Raw genomic sequence first — 22,553 nt, 5'->3', positions numbered from 1 at the left:
CCCATCTCTCACTCCAGCCAGGTTTTCACCACTGCCCTAAGCCATCAATCAGTCTCAAGAGCAGAGCACCCTAGAGCTGAGGGGGGCTTCAGTGTTTTTCACCCATGGATGTGCCTCAGAATTCTCAAGAGAGTTGCTAAAATATACCACTAGCCCTGCCCATTGCTGCCCATTGTCAAACCAATGACATCTCTGAGTGAAGCCTTGGCTGGCTTCCATGGGTGTTCTTTTCATTTCTCCAAGAAATTCAGAGGGGGTAGCCTATGTGAACTCCGCTCCTTTATTCCTTTATTTACACAGGGTGAAACCGAGCCCCTTGAGGGCCTTGCAAGTCCCCGCCCCCCTCTCTCTGTGTGTGTGTATGTGCGTGTGTGTGTTTGTCTGTGTGTATGTACTGGTGATTGAACCCAGGGTCTTGTGCACACTAACACACACTCTTCCACTGAACTGTATCCCAGCTTCAAGCTTTCCCATGTTCAAGAAGCAGAGCTGGAACTCGGTCAAGTCTACACAGAGATCTGGGGGCAGGCATGGGTGCTGTGGGAGGTGCTGATTGAAAGGTGTTAGCTGGTGCTGCTTCCAGATATGCCCGATGTACCCAGGTCCCTTTTCCCTCAGACAAGGTGCATACTTCATACTTAGCCCACAAATGATAGCTTAGACATTAAGCATTTAGCTTAGCTTTCTAGAAAGTGTCTGTGGGTCACATTTAAAATTCCAGCCTGCCAAAGTGGATACGTGTTGCTTCTTCAGATGGGTGTCTGTCCCTCTCCTAGGGAGGCCAGGCCTTGGTCACTCAGCAGCTCCACATGGCAAGTTTGTGGTCAAAGTTCACAGGGTCTGGACTTAGCTCCCAACAGCCTAGTTCCCAGAGGTCAGTGGCTGAGTGGAGTAGAGGTGGGGTGAAGTGTGGAGGAGGGCTGTAGTGATGGGCTAGCCTGTCTGCTGCAGGGCACTGGTAATCGGGGAAGGCATAGAGGGGACACAAGTGTAAAGGTATTCTTCCTGTTCCTCTAGGAGCCAGGCAGCTTTAGGCCAGCATAGGCTGCCCCAAGCTGCAGTCTTCCCTGGGTTGACTCTCAGGACCAGGAGCCCTTTGGGAGTATATTTTAACAGACAGAGCAGGAGTGGAGCTTCAAGAGTTGTCCAGGAGCATAGGACCTCACCTGTCCATTGGTGAGTGGATATGCCAGACTTTCTTCAAGCTTTTGTGCAACCTTGTCAGCTGCCTAGATGCCCTGGTATCTGCTCTATCCTCCCAGCCCTCCTTGCCTGCTCCTGGTCTCACTGGGAGTACTTCCCAGCTGGTATTTGGGGAGAGGGGGTGCACCATGCCAGTATGTCTGGGAGGAGATCCTGAGGTGACACCTTGTCTTCAATACTCCCATGAGATGTCAGCACAGAAAGCCTGGAAGTAGGCACTTGGTGGAGTCTGTTCTAGGTGTTTCTACAGCAGCAGTGTTATGGGAGCTCCAGCTGACATCAGTGCCCCAAGGAAGGGCTACAGAACAAGGCCCAAAGTGGAGTTCTGAGCTCCTGGGGCTTGACTACACTTGAGAGTCATGAAGGGCAGAGGCTAGTGTATAGCTAGGGCATTTAGGGCACAAGCACATCTTCTACCCTCTATAGTGGTTAAAAACGTGTCAGGGCACACTGGTGCAGTTACCTTCTTGTTGCTGAGATAAAGCACCCAACCCGAAGTAGCTGATGGGAGGAAAGCTTTTATTCTGGCTTATAGTCTCCAGGGGAAGCTTCATGATGGCAGGGGAAAACATGGCACGAACAGAGGCTGGACGTCACCTCTGCCACAGCAGGTGGAAAAGAACAGGAGGAGAGTGAGCCAAGTTCTGGTAAGGGGAGCTGCCTATAACACCTCTATTCCCGCCCCCAACAACACGCTTCCTCCAGCAAGGATCCACCTCCCAAATTTCCATCAGCTGGGGACCTAGCATTTAGAACACGTAAGTTTATAGGGGGACACCTAATTCAAACCACCACACTGTTACTGCTTTCCAGCTGATACCAACTTACTGAAAATGAGCCTCATTTTATTTATCTGAGAAGTAAGCACAGCTGAGTGTTGTCCGCAGGGATGTGGTGGACATTAGATGAGCTGACATTTAGAAAAGGCTTAGCGCAGTGTCTGGCATACCCAGGCCTTGCAGCAAGTGTCAGCTGTGGTTAGTTTAGGTCCATTGCCTGACGGTTTCAAGACCTCCGGCCCTAACCAATGTACTGGTTGTCTGTTAGGTAATCAGGTTCAGTAGGTGAGGGTGAGGGAGAAGGTGGGGTCTGGAGTAGTCACTCGTGACAGACAGCTTTAGGCTCCTGCCCTGCTTGCTGCCAGCTCCTTCCTGAGGCTGGCTCCCATCTGCTCAGGAGCTCACCAGACCTGCTTTCTCTCCCTGGCTCCTGGGAGGGCACAAAAGAGCCCCACCATCTGGATGGCTGGGTGGCAGGGCCGTGGCAGCTTGAGTCACGTGGTCAGTTCCCTGCTGAAGCCCAGTCTGTCCCACAGACAAGGCCTCGGCTGTGACTCACAGTCTTCCAGGAGTTCCCCAGCATTAGTCATCGAACACCTCTTGCTCTGACACTGGGGTGGCAAAGCATGGAGCTCTGGTCCTCTTTTGATCTCTTCCTTCCTGTTCCTCCTCACTTCCTTAATGGCTACCCCTTACTTGCTGACTGACTGGACCACAGCTGGTTTCCCCAGCAAGCTGCATAGTTTGTGCCTGGCAGATGGGTCATGGAGATGGCAGCTTCCAGTGCCAGCCCCACACCCGGGAGTCACTGGTAGGCAGGCAAAGGGAGATGCTGCCCTTATCGCTGTGGTGGCATTTTGGCAATCTGGAGTAGGTGACTTTAAGAGAGAATCTCACTGCCATTAGCTGCTGGTGGTGAATCTCTTCTGTTAGAGGTCCACTTTGCATTGTCCCCTCTGAGGACACAGCACTGTTAAACAGGTGCTGGAGCTCATGAAACTCTATCAATTGTTTCTGCTTCAGTGCCGACCCATTCTGCCAATACTGAGCACCTGCTGTGTGCAGGCCTTGAGGAGCCTCAGCCTCCTAGGACCTCACCCTTTAGCGGGGGAAGGTAGGCAGTAAGTACCATCAAGAACTTAGGGTGATACTCAGAAGGTGTTAAGCATCAACGTAGGGCAGGCAGGCTTGAGAGCTAACGGTTGAGGGCACACAGGAGACAGAGAAGTTCATTATGATTTTACACAGGGTGGATGGAGTAGGACTCCACGAGAAGTTAGGGTTGGGACAAAGACTTGCAAATGGTGAGAGAGGCAGCTTTGCCGCCCAGGGGACAGACCTGCCAAGACACTGCAGCCTTGAAGCAAAGGCCCTAAGCCAAAAACAGTTTAGGGGCTGAGGAGGTTTTTGAGGCTGGGGGAAGGCAAGAAGGGGAAGGAATGGGCATGGAGAGGCGGTTTGGGCTGTCTGAGTTTTGCCTTTGGCCTTGAGAGGTGGTGTTCTGGGCAGGACAGCACAGAGAGCCACTTGTTTGGCTTTGACTGCCTGTCAGGCAGTTGCCGAAGTCTCGGGCCGAGCAGCTCAGCTGGGTGGGTGGGACTGGATTCTGGTTACTTCTGAAGTACTGCAAGGCTGTTGTGAATGCAAGAGTCCAGAAAACAGGAGTCCAGAGTGGCTTCACTAGCCGTCACCCCACTGTCCAAAGGGAAAGCTGTGACGGCCAGGCTCCTGGGGAGGCCAGCACGCTGAAGCGGGAGGCCGGCGGGGCGCCGAAGTGAGCTCAGGTTCTCCAGCCATGCTCCGCTGCCCGGCAACCCTGTTTGGACTCCAACAAAGCCGGGGGATCCGCTTCGGACACACGTAGTTTTTGAACACTTTGGGCTCTGACACCAGGAGACCTTAATTTTGGGGGGTACTTGGAATGTTGGTGACCTGAGGAGTGGAGTTGTTCTTAGGGGCTGTACAAACAGCTTCCAGGATTTTGCTGAGCAGTGTGTGGGAGGCCTCAACAGAGCAGCTGACGTTTGCCTTCTGTGAAGCCAAACCCACGGGGACCTGCCCCAGCTTGCATCCTCTGAGATTCCAAATGCCTAGTTACCTGGGCTCAGAAAGGAGGGGGGAGTTAAAGGGTCCCAACCACTCACGGTGAGGCCTGCCCGCCCCACCTTGCCGCCTCGCCCCTCTTCTAGATCAGGGTGGCTACGCAGCTGAGTTAATGATTAGTGAGATCTTCATCACATCCTCTGGTAAAGGTGAAAGATGAAAGTTTCTGGAAATCTTGACTGTAGGAGTAGAAAGAAAGAGACTGAAAGGTGGGAAGGCTCAGATGTACTGTACCAGAGGTGATCCCTGCTTGCCAGGACTTCCTGGGGGTCCCTCTGGTCTCCTCAGGGGCTGGTGTGCTGATCCCAGCTGCTGAGTTAAGCCAGATTCCACGGGGATGCAGGCAGCAGGCGGACGCTGGCACTTGGAGAGTGGCTATGCACTGAACAACTCCCTGTCCGTTCGCTAATTACAGCATTTCTGCACTCATGCCACCTGCACTTGTGCCAGCTTTGAACCTGGAGGTGAGAAATGCCCAGTTCAGTCCATGGAACCCTCCGTTTTTTCTGTCAAGGGATTGCGAACCAATTCTTGGGCACAGCCTATCAAAGCAGAGGATGCTCTGCTCAGCAGTCCTGCTACTCTGTGGTGGTGGCTTTGCCCTGTGGCTCCTTCTGGGCTGGGCATGGAGCTCAGTTGGCAGTGCTTGTCTTGTACGCAAGAAGCCCCAGGTTCAAGCCTCAGTATCACATAAACTAGGGAGGCGGAGACAGGAGTACCAGAGGAAGTTCAAGGTCATCTTTAGCCTGGGATACATGAGACCATGTCTCAAATAACAAAGTCTCCTTTAATTGATACTTTGAGGCAAGTGTAAGTGATGCCAGGAGAGGCCTCCAGGCCAAGATAGGGACGGAGCAACCTCTTAGGACTCCCCAGCAGCCCTCTGACCCAATCTGGAGGGAGGATTAGCCCCAGACCCATCTCCACCTGGACCTGTTTTTGCCATTTACAGTGGCTCTGAGCCCAGGAAGCCCTAAGCCAGGAGCCCTCTGGTTCCACAAAGGGATCTGTGTTCCCAGGCCTGGCAAGGGGCCAGGGGCAGTCTGCTTTATGAGTACAGCTATGCCTCAGCCTTCCTTCTAAGTCCTGTGGTCAGGTCTGTTTTCTGGCCCTGCAGGCTGGCATTCCTGCCCAGGAGGGCGGGGTTGGGGAGCAGCGCTTCTAGCAGCTGGGGCAGTGACTCACAGGCAGTTACCTGTCCCCGGGCTCTTTGCCAGCCCTACCGAGGGAGCCTGAGGCCAGTCTCAGCAAGCAGGTTCCTCTCTTCATCCCTCCTTGATTTCCCTTGGGTGAGCTGAGCATGACCACTTCCTGATCCTTTCAATGACCCTCCAAGTTCCCTAAGAAGCCAGGATTGTCCATGGTTTTTCCTTTGGGAGAGGCCTGGTGCTTTCCAGGGTCCTGGATATTTTCAGTCTTTTACTGTTTAGCCCAGTAACATGTCTGGGGCTTTAGTAAGACACATAACTCGCTGTGTGAAGTGATTCTGGTTTTCTGCCCAGAGTGGTCCAGGACACAAGAGGAAGCTGACCCCTACTGGCCTTGGGAAGGTGCCAAGCTCAGTGTGGTGCCTGGGACCAGAGTGAGGGCCCTTCCCTATCTCTAAGGACCTTCACACTGTCTATTTGCCGTACATTCCAGTTCTCAGTGCGCCCATCTCAGATGGATACTGCCAACTGTGCTTTGGGGCCTCTGGATCAACCCACTTGCCCGGTCCTGTCCTCGGGGTGGGGTGCGGTGACGACAGATGGGCGTGGCGGCTGCCAGATTCCTGAGGCCGACCTGCTGTGGGGCTACACCCAGCCAGGGAGTCTCCAGAGGTGAGGCTGTTGTTTAAAACTGTGTAGCCAAAACAAGAGACCCCCACATTCCCTGGGAACTCTCTGAGAAGATTCTAGAGAAAGGAAGAGGGAAGCACACGGTGAGGTGCGTTACCTGCCTTTCTGTGCCCTGTGGGGAGGGATGGGGTGAAGGGCTGTGTCTGTGGGCGTCTAGGGCTTGGTTCAGTCCTCTCCTTGGTGAGCCAGCTTGGCTAAACATTGGCTGCTGTTTGCATTGCTTTTCATGTCTGATAAGTACCTGGTAACTTAGAAGGAAGCATTTCAGATCTGGGCTCAGCATGAAGGCCAGGTGGGAAGGGTGGGCTGGGCCGGCTTGGAGTACCCCATTCCTGGAGGGTTTATGCCAGGGTGTGAGAGCTGGAGGGAAGTGGCAGGAGGGCTTTTGCAGCTTTAGCATGTAAAGACGGTAAGTAGAAAGGTTGTCTGCTACGCTTCTGCCTGCCCAACACCCCATTTCTTCACCTGAGCTGAAAGAGAGTATCTGTCACTGGGCAGCACTTATGCCCCATCCAAGGCAGAGTGAGGGTGGCATCATGTGCCTCCACGAGGAGGGCTTGCCTCTCACACCCAGTTTCTAGCTGTCTCTAGCATCCCTCCCTGTAACTGGGGATATCTGGGTTACTTTCCCTTAAGATGAAACCCTCTCTTCCTTTTCTTACAATGGCCATGCCTACCTCTGGCATCATCATGGCCTGCTTAGCTGAGGCTTGTGGTGTCACAGTCACAGGCTCACTGTGGCCCGGATGACATGGTGGACCATGCCAATGTAGGATAAGGCCAGCCCCTATGCCCTGTGCCCATAGGTTGGGTTGGGTAAAAGCTGGTGGACCAGGCCCTGAGCAAGTCCAGTCCTCTCCCTTGAGGTGGATAGAGCCTGGGGTCTCTCTTTAGCTCTTCCCCTGAAGACAGTCCTCCTCCTCCCTGTCAGGTGCCCGTGTCCCTCTGGGTGAGCAGGGCTGATCCTTCCCATCCATTTCAGAGGAGGAAGCTATAGTCTGGGAAGGGATTGGATTTTCCAGGGCTCTCTGTGAGTCACCTGCCACCTGGGACAGTGGTCCAGGGTTCTGGCATATTCCAAGTGTTTGGCTGTAAATGTGGCCACTGCTCAGAAGTGTCTTGGCCAGGATTCAAGGTAAAGAGATACATGAACATAGACATTGACCACAGAAGAGGGAAGATGCTGGGCTGGGCGAGGAAGAGTATACTCAGACTGTTTTGCTCTGTCCCAGGTGAAGTTCTCCCTGGGGACTCCTGCTAGTCCATGATGACACCACTCCTCCTCCTCCTGTGGTTTGGTAAGCATCCTTTACCTCCTCCAAGCCCTGTTATCTACGTATCAAGGAGGTGATGACCATGGGCAAAGGGAGGCAACCAAGGTGTGGGTGTCTCCTGTTACCTGCAGTCTCTTGGGTTTGGAAGCCAGTCTAGCAGGAGTGCCTGCGCAAGCCCTTGGCTCTGGACTTTGGGAGGGGCATCCCTGCTTCTCTTGAAGCCTCCTGCAGTCTTCTGGTCCTCACCCCATGGTGGCTTGTGTTTCCTGAGGACTTCAGATAGCTGATTTCCCATCCTATCACAACTAAGTCAGCTCCGAAGCCGCTGTGGCTCAAGTTCAGTTTTTCAGGGAGTTGTTGGGTCACCTCTGCAGACAAAGAGTAGAAATGACAAAGACCTCTCTCCATCTCCCAGAATGGCTCAGCTGCCAGTCTCCTGGGGCAAGAATGGAGGACATGCTTTAGCCACAGGCAGTTGTCGACCCATCCGTGTGGTCAAGTGTGCCTCCAGCTTGATTCTAAAAGCCACATGGCACAGCTGGCACGTATAGGTGCCCTATGCCAAGATCACTTTTCTTTTTCGTGGTAGGGTCTCATGCTAGCTCAGGCTGACCTGTGTAGCTGAGGATGGCCTTGAATTGCTTTCTGCTCCTTCTGCCTTGACCTCCCAAGTGTTGGCATTACAGATGCACACCATTGCACCCACCTAATGCCGCAGTGCTGGGGCTGGAGCCAGGGCTTCATGCATGCCAAGCAAGCAGTCTACCATCTGAGCCCCAGCCCAGCTGTTCTTTCATTTTCAAGTCAGGGATCATACACTATGAAACCAGCCTTGTTTACGTCCTAGTGTCAAGACTGTAGTCATTACACCAGCATGAGTGAGGAGGGGGTCCAGCTTTGCTGGTAACAGATCCCCTAAGTGCCTCTGGGCTGGCTTCCTGGGCCTTCTGTTCTATGGGCTTAGCCCCGATACCTCTCTGTGATTTCAGCTTTGCCTAGTCTCCTGGGCGCCCAACAAGCCTGCTCCCGTGGGGCCTGCTATCCCCCCGTCGGGGACTTGCTCGTTGGGAGGACACAGTTTCTGCGAGCTTCATCTACCTGTGGACTGACCACGCCTGAGACCTACTGCACCCAGCATGGAGAGGTAGGCCCCCCGTCACTGGACAGAGTCTTTGTGGTTCAGGCTGAGGGCTGTGTACTGGGAGGAACAGGAGTGTGTGAGAAAAGCGCAAGGCCAGTTCCCAGCTTCTCAGGAATCTGTGCTTCCGATGGGAAAGAGAGAGGATGTGCAGCAGAATCGGCGGGATGACTCCTGTCTGTGCTGTGGGACCTGGAGTCTTCTCGGCCTCTGGGCGCGAGGCACAGGCAGTTTTCTCCCAGTCTTAGCAGTGCATGTGGAAAGCCAGCTTGGTGGAGCATGCCTTTAATCTAGCCTGGGCTAGAGTGACACCCTACCTTGGAAAAAAAAAAGAAGTAATGCACACAGGGCCACAGGGTGACTCTGATGTATGCTGAATCTAGGCGCCATGTTTGCTGGACCAAGTCAAGGCAGCGGCACATGGGAGCTGGAACGTGCAGGACTGGGGCTCCTGCCATGGCGTGTCCTGAGCTCTGTCACAGTCCCTTTATTGCCCAGTGTCTTTGGGGTGTGGGGGATGGAGCTCACCAGAGAATACAGGATTGCAGGCCAGTGTTTTGCCACTGCTGAGTGATGAGGCCGCTTTCTTCTGCTGGCCTTAGTCCAGGTCGCCAGACCAGGCAAGGTGGAAAGCATCTGAATATGTTAAAGAGCACAGATCTGTGGTAAAGAAGAAGGGGCTTGTGGGTCCCAGGAGGGGCAGACTGGGGCGTAACTGGACACAGACCCAGGACCTTGCTGCTTTGAGTTGCCAGTGAGTGCAGCAGGTCGACGGGCGGTCTCTCCACAGCTGATCTTCCCGCTGCGCCAAGCCGTACCCCTGCGGATATTGGCTTGCCCTCTCCTCAGCAAGGTGGGGGTTTTTCTTTGCTCCTTAGTGTTTGCCTGTGTTGAATCACTAGGTGTCTTATCTCCTGGTTGCCTCACTGTCCCTTTTTTGGTTTTGATTTGTGGTGCTGGGGACTGAACCTCGCACGAGTACCCTTGCGTGGCAGGCACTATACCACCGAGCTGCGTCCTCAAACCTTCATTTTTCCACATGTGTGTTTGTGTTTGCACGTACACATGCATGTGCATGGAAAGGCCAGAGGGCAATTTTAGATGCTGTCTACAAAGCTCTGGAGCCAGCCGTGTAGGTTAGACGCATTGGCCATCAAGCCCCAGGGTCCTACCTCCCTGGCACTGGGATCATGGGCAGGGCCACTATGCCCAGCACTCATGTGGGTTCTGGGGGTGCAGCTCAGGTCCTCAGGGCTGAATGACAGCAGCATACTGACTGAGCCATCTCTCCACTGTCCCTCACCCACCCTGAAGTACGAGTTTTACTTTGCTTCACTAAGTGGCCCAGACTGACTTTTTAAAACATTTTTATTGTTTGCAAGGAGAGTGGGGGAAGAGAGAGGAAAAAAAGAAAGTGCAGGCATATGCCAGGGCCTCTCGCCACTGGAAACAAATTCCAGATTCATGTGCCACTTTGTGCATCTGGTTTTATGTGGTCGTGGAGAATCAAACCCAGGCCATCAGGCTTTTCAAGAAAGCACTTTAACCACGGAATTACCTCTCTAGCCCCCAAGCTGGTTTTGAACATGCAATCCTCCTGAGCCTCAGACGCCCGAGTAGCTGAGATATCAGGCCTGCTCCACCAGGCCTGGCTCATTAGACATTTTTCTGCTTTCAAAATAGACTTGTTCAGAATGGTAGGAGTGGCTGGCTACAAGTCTCTGCAGTCCTGTGAGGACAGAGGAAGAGTGAGGGAAGCGAGTGAGACACCCCACAGCCATGAAGGACAGGAGCTGGCTTCTTGGTGACACTTCTCTCCAGGCTGGTCTGTCCTCAGGATTGGGAAGGTGGCATCTGAGACATTCTGGGCTCCACTGTCCTTCCAGGCTTCAGTGTTTTCGTAGATATTTTTCATCACAGAGGGCACTGTGTAGGGACTTTGGAGGTGTGGAGCAGAGAGTATGTTGGTTTGCATCTCACCCACTTGGATGTGGGAGGCTTGGTTGACCATGTTGGGTAAGAGACAACCCCTGTGGGCCCAGATGACTCTACAGCATCAGGGGACCTGGCAGTACTAAGCTTTCTAGGCAGCAGAGGAATTTTTGGGTGCCCCTCCCCATAGGCCATTGAATCTGTGCCCTGCCTGGCATTCAGGGAGACACTTGCTGCTCTCTGCCTGAGGCTGGCTAGCCCAGAATGGGAGCAATGGAATATCAGGACCCTGTGATCAGGGCTCTTCTTCCAGGCCTCTCTCACCCCCCACCTCAGCCTGGGCCTTTGGCTTCTCCCTGGCCTGCCCTCTGCCTCCCTCATCTGCCTTTCCTGCTTTAAGTCACCTCTGAGAGCAAAGCAGGGTGCTTGCAAAAAAGAAGTCTAGACTGTTGTGACCCTGGGGATAAATAAATCTTCACTGTTTTCTGCTGAGAAAGCTGGGAAATACTGGGCCTCCTTTCTTTTTCTATGTGTAGAAAGAAACCCGGGAAGCTTCTGGGAGAGAGAAGGAGGCACCTTGAAGGTTGTGTGTCGTTCCAGGTCTGCCACTGGCTCTCAGAGTGACCTTGGACGGGGAGCACCATCTGCCTCTCCTTGTCCGTGATCCAGTGTGGGAGCAAGGGGCTATGGACTCCCTTCTGTGCTCTTCACATTCCTTGGGGATGAGCTGACTGCTGACACCAGCATCGCCCCACTGCCTTCGGCCTTATTTCATTTCCCTTCCTCTCCCTCTCCCTTCCATGCCCAGCTTTCTCAAAGCCCACTGTCTCCAAAGGACAGCACCTCCATCCTGGTCCTATGTTCCATGTACCTGGACCTTCTCTGGGGCAGTGTTAGCTAGGTCAAAAACTAGGAATTTAGATCTTTAGCATGTTGTGTTCTGGTTTCAGGATTTTTGTTGTTGTTGTGTTGTAGTATGTGGTGGATGTGTGTGTGCATGTGGTGCATGCATATGTGTGTGTGTATGCACAGGCCTGTGCCCCTGGTGCACAGCGGAAAGTCCAGAGGATGATGTTGAGGGTCCTCTGTGGCTCTTCTGACTCATTTCCCTGAGTCAGAGTCTTTTACTCAACCTGGAGTAAGCAAGTTAGTATTGGTTAGACGGGCTGACCAGGTAGCCCCGATAATCCTCCTCTCTCTGCCTCCCCTAGCGCTGGGGTTACCGACAGGAGCAGTCATGACTTTTTTTATTTACATGGGTTATGGGCTTCAAACTCAGGACCTGAAATTTGCTCAGTAAGCTCTCTTACCTGCTGAACCATCTCCTCAGACTCCAGCTTCAGTTTTTAATTTTAATTTTATTTTATTATTTATTTGAGAGTGGCAGACAGAGAGAAAAAAGAGGCAGACCGAGAGAGAATGGGCACACCAGGGCCTCCAGCCACTGCAAACGAACTCTAGATGTGTGCGGCCCCTTGTGCATCTGGCTTACGTGGGCCCTGGGAAATTGAGCCTCAAGCCAGGGTCCTTAGGCTTCACAGGCGAGCACTTAACCACTAAGCCATCTCTCCAGTCCCAGATTCAGTTTTTGTATGTTTAGTTGGCTCTTAAGAGATACTCATAGTAATTGCCTTTACATAAATTATTTCAATTGTCACAGTCCCTATGTGGTAAGCCCTAGTTATGGAGCATGCTGGGACCCCAGGTTCCGATGGGACGATGTAAGTATCGAGTTCCTGAGTGGCAGGAGGCAGGAAGGACACCAGACAGTCTTAGGTGGAAGTGAGGGCAGCAGGAGAGCTGCACTTCTCGTCCTCACCCTCGCCCTTTGGCCCTCTCCCCTCTCACGTCCGCAGCTCCCTTGAGCCAAGGTCTCGATTCTATTTCTATGCAGGGCTACGTGGCGGGCCCTGAGCCCAGTACAGAATCACCCAGTGCCCCGCGGCTGAGGCAGCGGCATGAATCCAAGTGCAGTGCGACTTGCGACCTTGGGCCCCTCAGCCTCACTCTGCCCCATCCCCAACCCTGCCTACTGGGCACTGGGGCTCCTTCCAGTTCCAAGATTGCCTGTGCTAGTTCTTCACCTTGAGGAATGTCCCCTTCTCCATGGCTGGCCTTGCTCCATCTGCACATTCCTGTCCTCCTTGCCCCAGTTCTGCCTCCGTGGCTGAGTCCTGCTGCCCTTGAGAGCCTGCTTCTGTGGATTTAGGGTCCATGTTTCAGCCCTTGGATTGGATATTGGGCATGGCCAGCTTTGCCTTAGGGTTTCTCTTCCCCGACTCCCTGTTTGCCCTCTGGGATCATCCACCTTCATGACCCATTAACAGTCTGGGCTTGAACCAAGGCTGCTCTTTACCCAGAAGGCCCAGGGCTGCAGTTCCAGCCCCCACCTTCCTCTTTCTAGCTTCCTGTGTCTCTTGGGTAGGGACACCGTCATCCCCTCAGTGACAAGGTCAGGGTGGAGGAGGGTGTGACGCCCCATAACCCTGATGCACCTTTGTGCTTCTCTGAGCCTAGTAGCAATGGCTGTACCCACTACAAGGGACTAACGGGAGGACTGTGTGTCAGATTGTGCAAATGTCCCCACCCATGCCTACGGGGGCTGTGTCTGCACAGAGGCAGCGCCATCTGCACATCCCCTTCTGAAGACCTCCTACTGGTTGGGATGCAGAAGTCAACCTAGGCAGGCCCTGCCTCTAAAGGTGACACCTACCAGTGTGATCTGCAGAGGGCTGCGGGGGAAGCCATGGGGTGGTCATGGTCAGAGCAGCGGCCTGGTTGGGGGTTCTTATCCCTGCTTTGATCTTCAGAATAGAATTGTGTCCTCGGGAAGGTCATGGTTCCTCTCTGGGCCACTGTTTTCCACTTGGGACATGAAGGTGCTAAGTTAGTCTGCCTTTACCGTTTGCTTAGCCTTGGCATCTCTGCTTTCTTTTCAGAAGCCTCTTGTGGGCGGGGCGGGGGGGGCAGTACCCTGTTAGTCAGGGCCATGTTGTCGAAGCCAGGCCCATGGCCTCTTGGGGCTGGAACATTCAGCTCAAGAACCCAAATTCCGGCTTTGCTTGGAAGCTGTCCCACCTTGGTCCCTGTTCGCGGTTATGTCTCCAAAACTGCCCTGTACCCCTAAAAGCTCTACTTTCCCCATTCCCTCCCTTCCTGGGAGAGAGCTTAATTACCTGGTTGTCATGATGACAGCCTTACCTGGCACATTCCTCAGGTTAATTAACTGTGTAAACCAAACAGCGGTCATTTAATCTCTTGCAAAGAAGGTGGGAGCAGCGGCCAGTTAGAGGTACTCTCCTACCCAACACACACGTGCATCTACACACTCATCTGTGCACACCAGCAGGCACTGGCTTGCTTCCTTTCGTAATGGGCTGCTTTCCGGACCGTTAGGAAGGTTCATGCGTAGGCAGAAAGCACACACGCGCACCACATTGCATTAGTCATCTTTCCCATTGCCGTGACAGATTCCTGACGATGGCAATGTTAGAAAGGGCTTATTCGGAAGCTCTGTCCCTCACAGTGGGGAAGACATAGAGCAGGAGCAGGAGGCGGCTGCTTTCACTGCACTGGCAGCTAGGAAGCAGCATTGGTTCTCCACCTGGTTCTTCCTCAGCCTGGGGCCCCAACGCATGGGTGGCCCAGTTAGCCGACCCTCCCTGGAACACACTCCCGGAGGTGCCAATACATGCATTTCCTAGGTGATTCCAAACCCAGTCATGCTGATGATGAAAGCTAACCATTACACTTGCTCACACATGTGGTGACCCCTGTCTTCTGTCCACAGATGGCCCCGAGTCTGTTTCTCACCCAAACATTAGTTTTCTTGTTCCCCAGGAGCTCTAACCTTCATTCTCCAGAGCTCCCATGACTGTGGCTTTACTGTTTTGGACTGTGGATTTTCTTGTTTGAAGTATACTCACCTTTACCAAAAGTATTATGTCAACTTGACTATCTATTCAGACCTCAGCAAGGGCTTAAGAAGCAGAGATTTAACCATGACTTTTGTAAATGGTCCCAAGAAAGTAAGACTAAGTAAGGGTAGGTGACCTTGAAGAGATGGAAGAAGATGAACAGGGGCATTGTGGAAGGAGAGTTGCTCACTCTCAGAAGGAAGTAAGACCTAGGATTAGGTGCAATGTGAGGCTCTAGGGTCAGGCTATTGTACTAGTTAATTTTTCATTCTTAGGACAAATATCAGACAAAACTAAGTGTAAGAGTAGAAGGGTTTCTTTCATCTTACAGTTCCAGGTTACATCCACCATGCAGGGAAGACATGGTGGCAGGAGCTGGTCACAGTCACTACACAGCGAGGAAGCAGAGAGAGCTGAAGGCTGGTGCTCACCCAGCTCTCTTTCCCCGTTATGAAGTCTAGGACTCCATCCGCAGTTCAGGTGGTCTTCCCACCTCAACTACCCTGATCACAAGTGTGCCCAGAGACTCATCTAATCTAGACTCACAGGTGATTCTAGGTGCTGCTGTCACGTTGACAAGCAATATAAGTCATAATATCCCTTACGTGATAGGAAGTGGGAATTGTAGAGCTGAAGGGAAAGGTACATGAGGGAGCCGTTCCTGGATGGCCTCAGCACTGCTGGCCTGGTGCCATGCCCCATTGCTCCCGAAGTTCAGGTCTTTGTCGACCTTAAACACAGCTCTTTTTAAAAAAAAGAGACTTTTTATAGACAACCTCCACACATGCAGACAATATGCCATGGTCACAATCTTCCATCACCTTCTGTTTTCTCCTTTCCCTATCCTTCTCCAACAAGTCCCTTCTTTCTAACTGCAACCACAGCTCTTGCTCTGAAGAGAACAACAGATAGCTTATTCTGAGCCAAATATGAGTGCCCGTAGTCTGGGGATCCAGGCTCAGGCTGGTCTGAATAACATGTTCCAGTATGGAAGTGGCTACATGAAGTTTTGCCAAGCAAAAGTTAGCCAAAAATCAATGTATTTGCCAATACATTGATGGGGGAAGACAGTAGGCAGGTAGCATACAGCAAAGCAGCCACAGGTCTCAGATGCTGTCAGATAACGTGCTTAGCCTTCGGTTGGTGGAAGCTAGTATCTGCTAATAACTGAGTTAATACATTCCAAGGTTTTGCCTGATAGTCAAAAGGATGTCAGGTAAGAGACAGAGGTGGGTGATAAATAGATATTGGGATGGCTAAAGAGAGCCCCAATCATGTTGGCTCCAAATCTGCAACATTCCAAGCCTCCCAAATCCCAAAGCTCTAATCATTAATCCTCACAGAATCTTTAAAATAGGTGTACCCTTTTCAGGGAACATCACACGTTGGTAGCCCCAGACAACGACTGGTCTACCTTTGCCAGTTGAGCCCTTCGTTTGTGGCCATGGCACAGGGCATAGGAAGCCATTGTCACCACTAGAGTCAGCAGAGCTAACTAGGCACACGAGCTGGCTCTCCGTGCGCAGAACTAATGGTGCATCTTTGCTTCTGGAGAGGCCCATGTTAGAGCTGAGGCTTCCTGCTTGGGGTGCAAGGCAGAGGAGGGGAGTAGCCTGAGAACCAGGTCAGTCCCTGACATGTCCAGAGGTTGCCAAGTGGTCTGTCTTCCTTGAATCAGAAGATCTGGATCACTCCTTCTAACATGACCAGCTTAGGAACCTTTCACAAGTTCTTTTTTTAAATTTTTTTATTTTATTTTTTTAATTTTTATTAACATTTTCCATGGTTACAAAATATATCCCATGGTAATTCCCTCCCTCCCCACCCCCACACTTTCCCATTTGAAATTCCATTCCAATTTCCTGAGCCAAGGCTGGGGACCCCCACCTGTGAGACATTTTATGCGGGCCAGGGACTCTTGGAAGGATGAGATGAGAGCAAGGTTAGGTGGATATGTGGTATCCATGTGTCTACATTCTGCTCCTTAACTTATTAGGGATGTGCTAGCAGCTTGATCTAAATAAGAAAGAAGATGAAGAAAATGGCACAAAGCCCCGAGACTCCCACCTAGCACCTGAAGTAGGATCTGACCTTCCACCTTGGCCAGCAGCATCCACTGATGTAATTGTGCTGAGGCTCATGGGACCTGAGGGGCCCCTTTCTGACAAAGGCCACAAGGGATCTCTGTCCCACCTTCAGCAGCTGTTCTGCTGGCAACAGAATTTCCCAGCATGCATCCCATCTGGCCAGGGCCCTCCTTTCCTCTTCTTCGTGTATTTGCTGGGGGTGCCTTTGGCTCTGCTCTCATAAGCCAGGGGAGGGTGAATTCTCACCCGTGTGCAGGGAAACGCTTCCTTATCTCCCCACGCTGCATTTGCCAGTGAGAAGCTGACGCTGGGGAAATGGCTTTGCTTAAGGCAGCTGGAAGTTGTGTCTTGTTTTGGTCCTGGCTGTAGTCCATGACCCTGACAGTAGCATCTTCCATGGACAAGGCAGCCCCGGCCCACTCCATGCCAAGGCTAACTACAGCCTGCTTTCCCGTTCTCCCTGGCTGTCTCCTCCTGGACAGAGCCTTCTGTGCAGATACCACCTTCCTTACCCTCCTCCCTGGTGATTCAGGACCCTTAAGGGCTCTAACTCACTCCTCCGCCTGCCTCCCGCTCTCTGGAAGGGGTCATCCTCCAGCCAGACTGCTGAGATTCTAGAAAGTTCCAGGAGCGAGGACCAGCTGGAGAGCAAGCAGGAGCCAAACTGGCTGGAGGCCTGGCAGGCTGGACTGATAAGAATGCTGCACTGCGAGGGTAGGACAGTGGGCCACATGGCCCAGGCCGGAGGCCACCGCCCCAGGGACGCGGCAGGAAGAGCTTCACGCGCCACACACGTGCGTGTGCGTGCGCATGCTGCAGTCAGGAGTCAAGAGTAAAGCAGAGGAAAATCAAGGCCCTCAGGGAGAGATGAGACACAGCTTGTCTTCCCATCAGCGTCTGCCATAGCTGCTCTATTTCAGGCCTACCTCCTGCTGGCAAATTGACAAGCAGAGCCACTTAAAATGCCTGTCTGAAGCTGGAACTTCGCCGGCCTCCAGGGGCACGGCCAAAGCCCTCTTTAGCTATGTTACTGTGACAGGCAGCACAAAGCGTCTGAGCCCCTGAGGCCATCTGATCCCCCATCAGGGCCTGTGCACGTGGGAGGACAGTGGAGACAGCATGAGCTCACCATGCTGTTCTTGTGATGACCGAAAGGGACTCATGCTGAAGCCACTAATAATACTCTATATTCCCGGGCATAAAAGTCAAAATGCTGTCAAGGTATTAAAGCTTAAACAGGTTGAAAAGTAACCAAAAGGGGGAAGGTCAGCTGTGACCCTGTTATACAAGACTGTCAGGCTGCTCTGTATGTGGTTACGCCTACAGGTCAAATAGGTATTAGCAGTTTCATACAAGCTCATGCACTATACTGGAATATTTCCTTCCCAATATTCTCTTCTCCTTTAAACACCTGTTTGTAGGGCTGGAGAGATTGCGCAGAGGCTGAAGGTGCGTTCTTACACAGCCTGCTGGCCCGGCTCCACTCCCTGGCACTATGTAGGGGCAGCAGCACAAAGGGCACATGCATCTGCAGCGTTTGGCAGCCATGGTGTGCCCATACTTTCTCTCTCTTTCTCAAATAAATAAAATAAATAAAAATGAAAATATATTTGTGATCATGATATATGGACAAGTTTATGCCCAACTTACCCCCAAGAAAGCATTATAATGTAACCCTTCCTAGTACAATTTGAGTTTTTCTCTAAACGCTTTTTAATAGTTATATAACATTCTGTCATTTGGAAGTATCAAGGGCATTTCCATCCTCTCTGGCTTCTTGTCCCATGGTCCAAACTGAGAAAGAAAGAACCTTGTGTTGGGTGCTGTCCTGGCCTGGGGAGGTTTGGGACTCGTCCCAGCAGAGCTGGAGGGGGTGGGGCTCTACGGACAACATCTGCCAAGGGCAGCTGGCCCTTGTCCCTCCTCCTGGACACAGGCTGAGTGCAGACAGAATGGAAGTGGAAAGTTTGCCCATGAGTCTGAGAAAGGGCTCACTCCTTGCCAGGGACCAAAATAGGGTCTGGAGGGGTGCTGCTCTCTTGCCAGGGCCATCTTTTGCCCAGAAAGGGTGACACTAAATGCTCAGCTATTTTAGCCAGTGGCACATCTCCAGTCTCTGTGACAGCTGAGCTGGTTGGCTGGAGAAGCTGGGTCCTGTGCAAAGCGCCCTCTGTAAGTTGGCGCCCCCAAGGTCAGTACAGGCCCCGCCTGGGGCCCGGAGATGAGGCAGGAGCACCTGTAGCACTTCCCATGAGGCCCGCCAGAGGTGCTTCCGGGCACAATGGAAGCTTACAGAGAGGGGTGGGAAGGAGCCCTCTCTGGTGCTGAAACTGCAAAGCTATACTGTCTCCTTGAACCTCAGCTTTCTTATCTGTAAAGTGGGGTTGAATACTACTTCCCTTGCAGGGCTGCTGTGTAAACTGAATAGATTCCTAGGTTGAATTTACTCAATATTGTTCTTGGCATGTGGCTGGCTCTCCATCACTTAAATTTTTGTTTCTTAAGAGACAGGCCTCACTCTGTTGCCCATACTGACCCAAAACTCAGGTTCATGCTGTCCTCAGCCTTCTGAGCTGCTGGGAGCACAGGTCCGCTGCTTAATATTAATCTCTGATTCCCCACTTCCTTCCTAGGCCTCCTTTCAAATTCATTGAGCAAGGAAGGAAATAGCTATTACTCATACTGAAGAAAGGGGTATTTGGTATGCATTTTCCATTCATTTATTCATCCTTCAATCATTCATTCAGCAAGTACTCTGGGAAAACCTGCTGGGTGCCTGGCGCTTCCTCAGCGCTGAGAGAAGGCAGATACTGCGCTGATGGAGAATTCACTCTAGAAGGGAAAGGCAGAAACTCAAAACAAACCAAAAAACAAAACCCAAAAACCAAACAAAAAACAATCAGCTCTAAGTACACAGTGGAGAGAGGTGTCAAGATGAGAAGCACAACAGGGCAGGAGGTGGACAGTGTGGGTGCAGGAGGTGGACGGTGTCGGAACAGGGGAGGGCGGTGTCGGGACAGAGGGAGGACGGTGTTAGGACATCGGTTGGACAGTGCCGGGACAGGAGGAGGACAGCGTCAGGGACAGGGTGGAGTCTGGTGGGAGAAGGGTACAGACTATTTGAAGCAGAGCATGTGCTGTTTTTTCAATGTCAGATACCCAATGATCCAGTGTTTATTTAACCAGGGATTTTTGGGCATGATAAGGACACTTCCAGGCTTCTGGACAGGCGGCACTTCCTGTGAAGTCTGGAGGTGAGCACTGGAGGCCGGGGTCAGAAGCAGTGGCCTCAGAACGGGACCCCTGGCCCCCCTTTCTCCTGGACCCAGTTCTGATTGGGTTCAGAGGCAAGATGGTATTATTGGGCAAGCGCTGTCCATAGCTGAAGGCACAGGCTAATAGAGCCGCACTGTGTCTGGGGAGCCAAGCTGTTGCTAATCCCCCCCATAATTCAGCCATTGTCCTCAATCTGTCATTGGCCTAGTCCCTGCCTTTCCTTCCTGACCTGGCAACATCTGAGTTGCTGGCGGTCTGCAAAGGTGCTGTCAGTGCTTTTGGGGTGCTCCTGAGAGGCGGAAGCAGAGGCCTGGGGTGCAGAGGTGCAGACATCCCACCCACAAGGACCAGCCTCGCTCCTACCCATGCCCCAGGAGCTCTCTGGGCCGTGTCTTGGGGCTGGGCAGAGCTTGTGATCATGCTCCGAGGGGCGCCAGGCCAGGGCCATGCCATCTGTGGGGAGTGGGTGTGTGCACCACGCCCACACTCACGTGCAGACTTTACAGGCAGGCACATTTCCCCTGTGTTCCCTATCCTAGAGCCTGTGGGTGCGGCTCAGGAGCTCAGTCCCTTATCTCATAGATCAAGCACAGGCTGAAGAAAGTGTGGGTGTATTTTACCAGGGACCTTCTCAGGAAGGCTGGCTGCTCTTCAGTGGACACAGCATCTTGACCTGGGGAATGGGACCACAACACTGGCTCCCCAGGGAAAGTGCAGCCTGTAGAGCCAGAGCTGGGCCTGGCACAGAGCACATGCTCCACACATGTTTGTGAGACAACCCTAGTCCAACCCGTACTCAGTTATAGTGGGAAAAACGGAAGTTGGGCAACAGCTAGCCCTGGCGCTCCACAGTTCCTGCCCTTTTCTACATTCCCTCTCCTTAATCCTCAAAAACTGAGCGCTCCAGCTGGGTGTGGTGGCGGATTCAGGATTCAGTGGCATTACTGGGAGGTGATGGTAGCTGGAGGAAGGAGTGTCACTGGGGCTGCGCTTGGTGACAGCAGCTCTCAGCTCTCAGGAGGCTCAGGCAGGACTGTGAGTTCAAGACAAGACGGGGCTACATAGCAAGGTGCTGTGTCAGAAACAAAGGAGGCTGGAGAGATGGCTCAGTGGGCAAAGCGCTTGCCCGGGTTGTGGTCTTGAGCCCTCGTGTACATGCTGGGCATGGTGGCGCACACCTGGTCTCCCAGGCCGCGGAGGTGGAGACCGGGGAATCCCTGGGGCTCACTGGCCAGCTAGTCTAGCGGAACCGGTGAGCTCTAGGTTCAGTGAAAACCTGTCTCAAAAAATAGAGTGGAAAGTGACAGAGGTAGATAGATACCCGACATCAACCTCTGCTTTCACATGAACACACACATGCATATGCACATATATGCACATACACCTATGTACACACAAAAATATATGCAAACATGTATGCATGTACACCTTTCAGCATTCCCCATTTAATTTCCAGTAGTAAATAAGAACGGAACTTTCCAGTGTATGTCTAGCACGCAGAAGGTGTTAAATCCACGTGTGCCTCCTCTTTCTTCTTGCCTTTCTTCTCTAGGCTTTCTCTAAGGCAATGTTGGTATGAGCCAAGATTGTTTTCCCAGCCCTTGTTCCCTGACCCACACTGATATGGTACATGAGGAAGAACACGGAGGAATTCGTAAAGAGGGCTCAGTACCTCTTTTTAAGAAGGCCATTCTTCCCAGTGTGCAAGTGACACCATGCCATTTCTGCCCCACCCTGAGCTTCGCCATCTCTCCCCCACAGTGGCAGATGAAGTGCTGCAAGTGTGACTCCAGGCTGCCTCACAACTACAACAGCCACCGAGTGGAGAACATCGCGTCCTCCTCAGGCCCCATGCGCTGGTGGCAGTCACAGAATGGTGAGGACCTGCCACCCACAAGGGCTTCCTGGCTTTCCCATGGCAGAGGGAGGTGGGAGCTTACAGCTCTGTTTTTGGATCTGTGGGGTGCTGTAGCCAGAGGGTTTCCTGAGCTTGGGGAAAGGCATGTGGGGAGACCACCTTTATTTCACTCGGCTTAGTCTCCATGGGTGGGCACAGGGAAGGACTTGAACCTCGGGAACGATATGTTTGGAACATACAAATTGGAACACTCCAAGGCCATCGGGCGGCAGTGGGAGGAAATCTGGCCTAGAACAGGTAGGACATTGAATAGATGGTATGAGTAGGAATGCACTTGGCCACTCTCTCCTGGAGGTTGGTCAGAGTCAGGGTTGGAGATGTTTGAACTTCTTAGGGCTGATCTAGTTCAAGGCCTTCTGCAGGTCTGAGAAGCGGGTATTTGGTCTAACATACCTACTCCTTGCCTTCCAGATGTGAGTCCTGTCTCTCTGCAGCTGGACCTGGACAGGAGACTACAGCTTCAGGATATCCTGATAGAGTTAAAGGTGTGCTTCTTGGGGATCATAGTGGGTAGGAGGGGGCCCTGGGCCTCATGGCTTGGGAGTAATAGGGAACCCAAGGGTCTTGTCTCCCTAAGCTGGTGTGATGGCATTGCGTGCTGGGGCTCCTCCCGCTGGGTCATGCTGACTGTGATCCTTCATCACGGTGACCACAGGCGCTGGCTCCTGGGAGAACACTGGCACCTACTGGGCCACTTGTCCTGCTTGTGTATTCTAGTCCTCTCTGTGTCCACCATCTTCAGTCTGTCTCCTTAACCCTTGCTGGCCACACACTGATTCTCCTGGACCCAGCAGTCATATGGTTCATAGATGAAGTATCCTGTCAAAGGCTTGCAGTGGGGCTGCAGAGATGGCTTAGCAGTTAAGGTGCTTGCTGTGAAGCCTAAAGACCCAGGTTCATTTCCCCAGTACCCACATAAGCCAGATGTCATGGTAACACATGTGTCTGGAGTTCATTTGCAGTGACTAGAGGCCCTGGCATGCCCATTGTCTCTTTCTCTGTCAAATAAATATTTACATTTATCTATTTATTAATTTGAGAGAGAGGGGCTGGGAAGGAAGGGACAGATTAGGGAGAGAATGGGTGCC

General features: G+C 52.5%; 1 protein-coding gene across 2 annotated transcripts in view; it reads left to right on the top strand.

The window, feature by feature from the left end:
* Lamb3 (laminin subunit beta 3) overlaps window positions 1-22,553 on the top strand; it is a 51,321-nt gene that overhangs the window by 3,756 nt on the left and 25,012 nt on the right. Inside the window, exons 3-8 of one of the 2 annotated variants that reach the window (XM_045146635.1) lie at window positions 1,018-1,176; window positions 5,727-6,011; window positions 7,156-7,221; window positions 8,187-8,341; window positions 21,309-21,423; window positions 21,877-21,950. In XM_045146635.1, the coding sequence (XP_045002570.1) occupies window positions 7,188-7,221; window positions 8,187-8,341; window positions 21,309-21,423; window positions 21,877-21,950 (378 nt within the window). In that variant the 5' untranslated portion in view covers window positions 1,018-1,176; window positions 5,727-6,011; window positions 7,156-7,187. Of the gene's footprint in view, window positions 1-1,017; window positions 1,177-5,545; window positions 6,012-7,155; window positions 7,222-8,186; window positions 8,342-21,308; window positions 21,424-21,876; window positions 21,951-22,553 lie in introns of those variants that run through there. The other variant, XM_004653228.2, reaches the window with a different exon arrangement.

The sequence above is a fragment of the Jaculus jaculus genome, chromosome 1 (assembly GCF_020740685.1).
Source record: "Jaculus jaculus isolate mJacJac1 chromosome 1, mJacJac1.mat.Y.cur, whole genome shotgun sequence".
In the NCBI taxonomy this organism is placed as follows: Eukaryota; Metazoa; Chordata; class Mammalia; order Rodentia; family Dipodidae; genus Jaculus; species Jaculus jaculus.
Note: the sequence above shows the minus strand (reverse complement) of the source record. Positions and strands in the feature narration are given on the sequence as shown.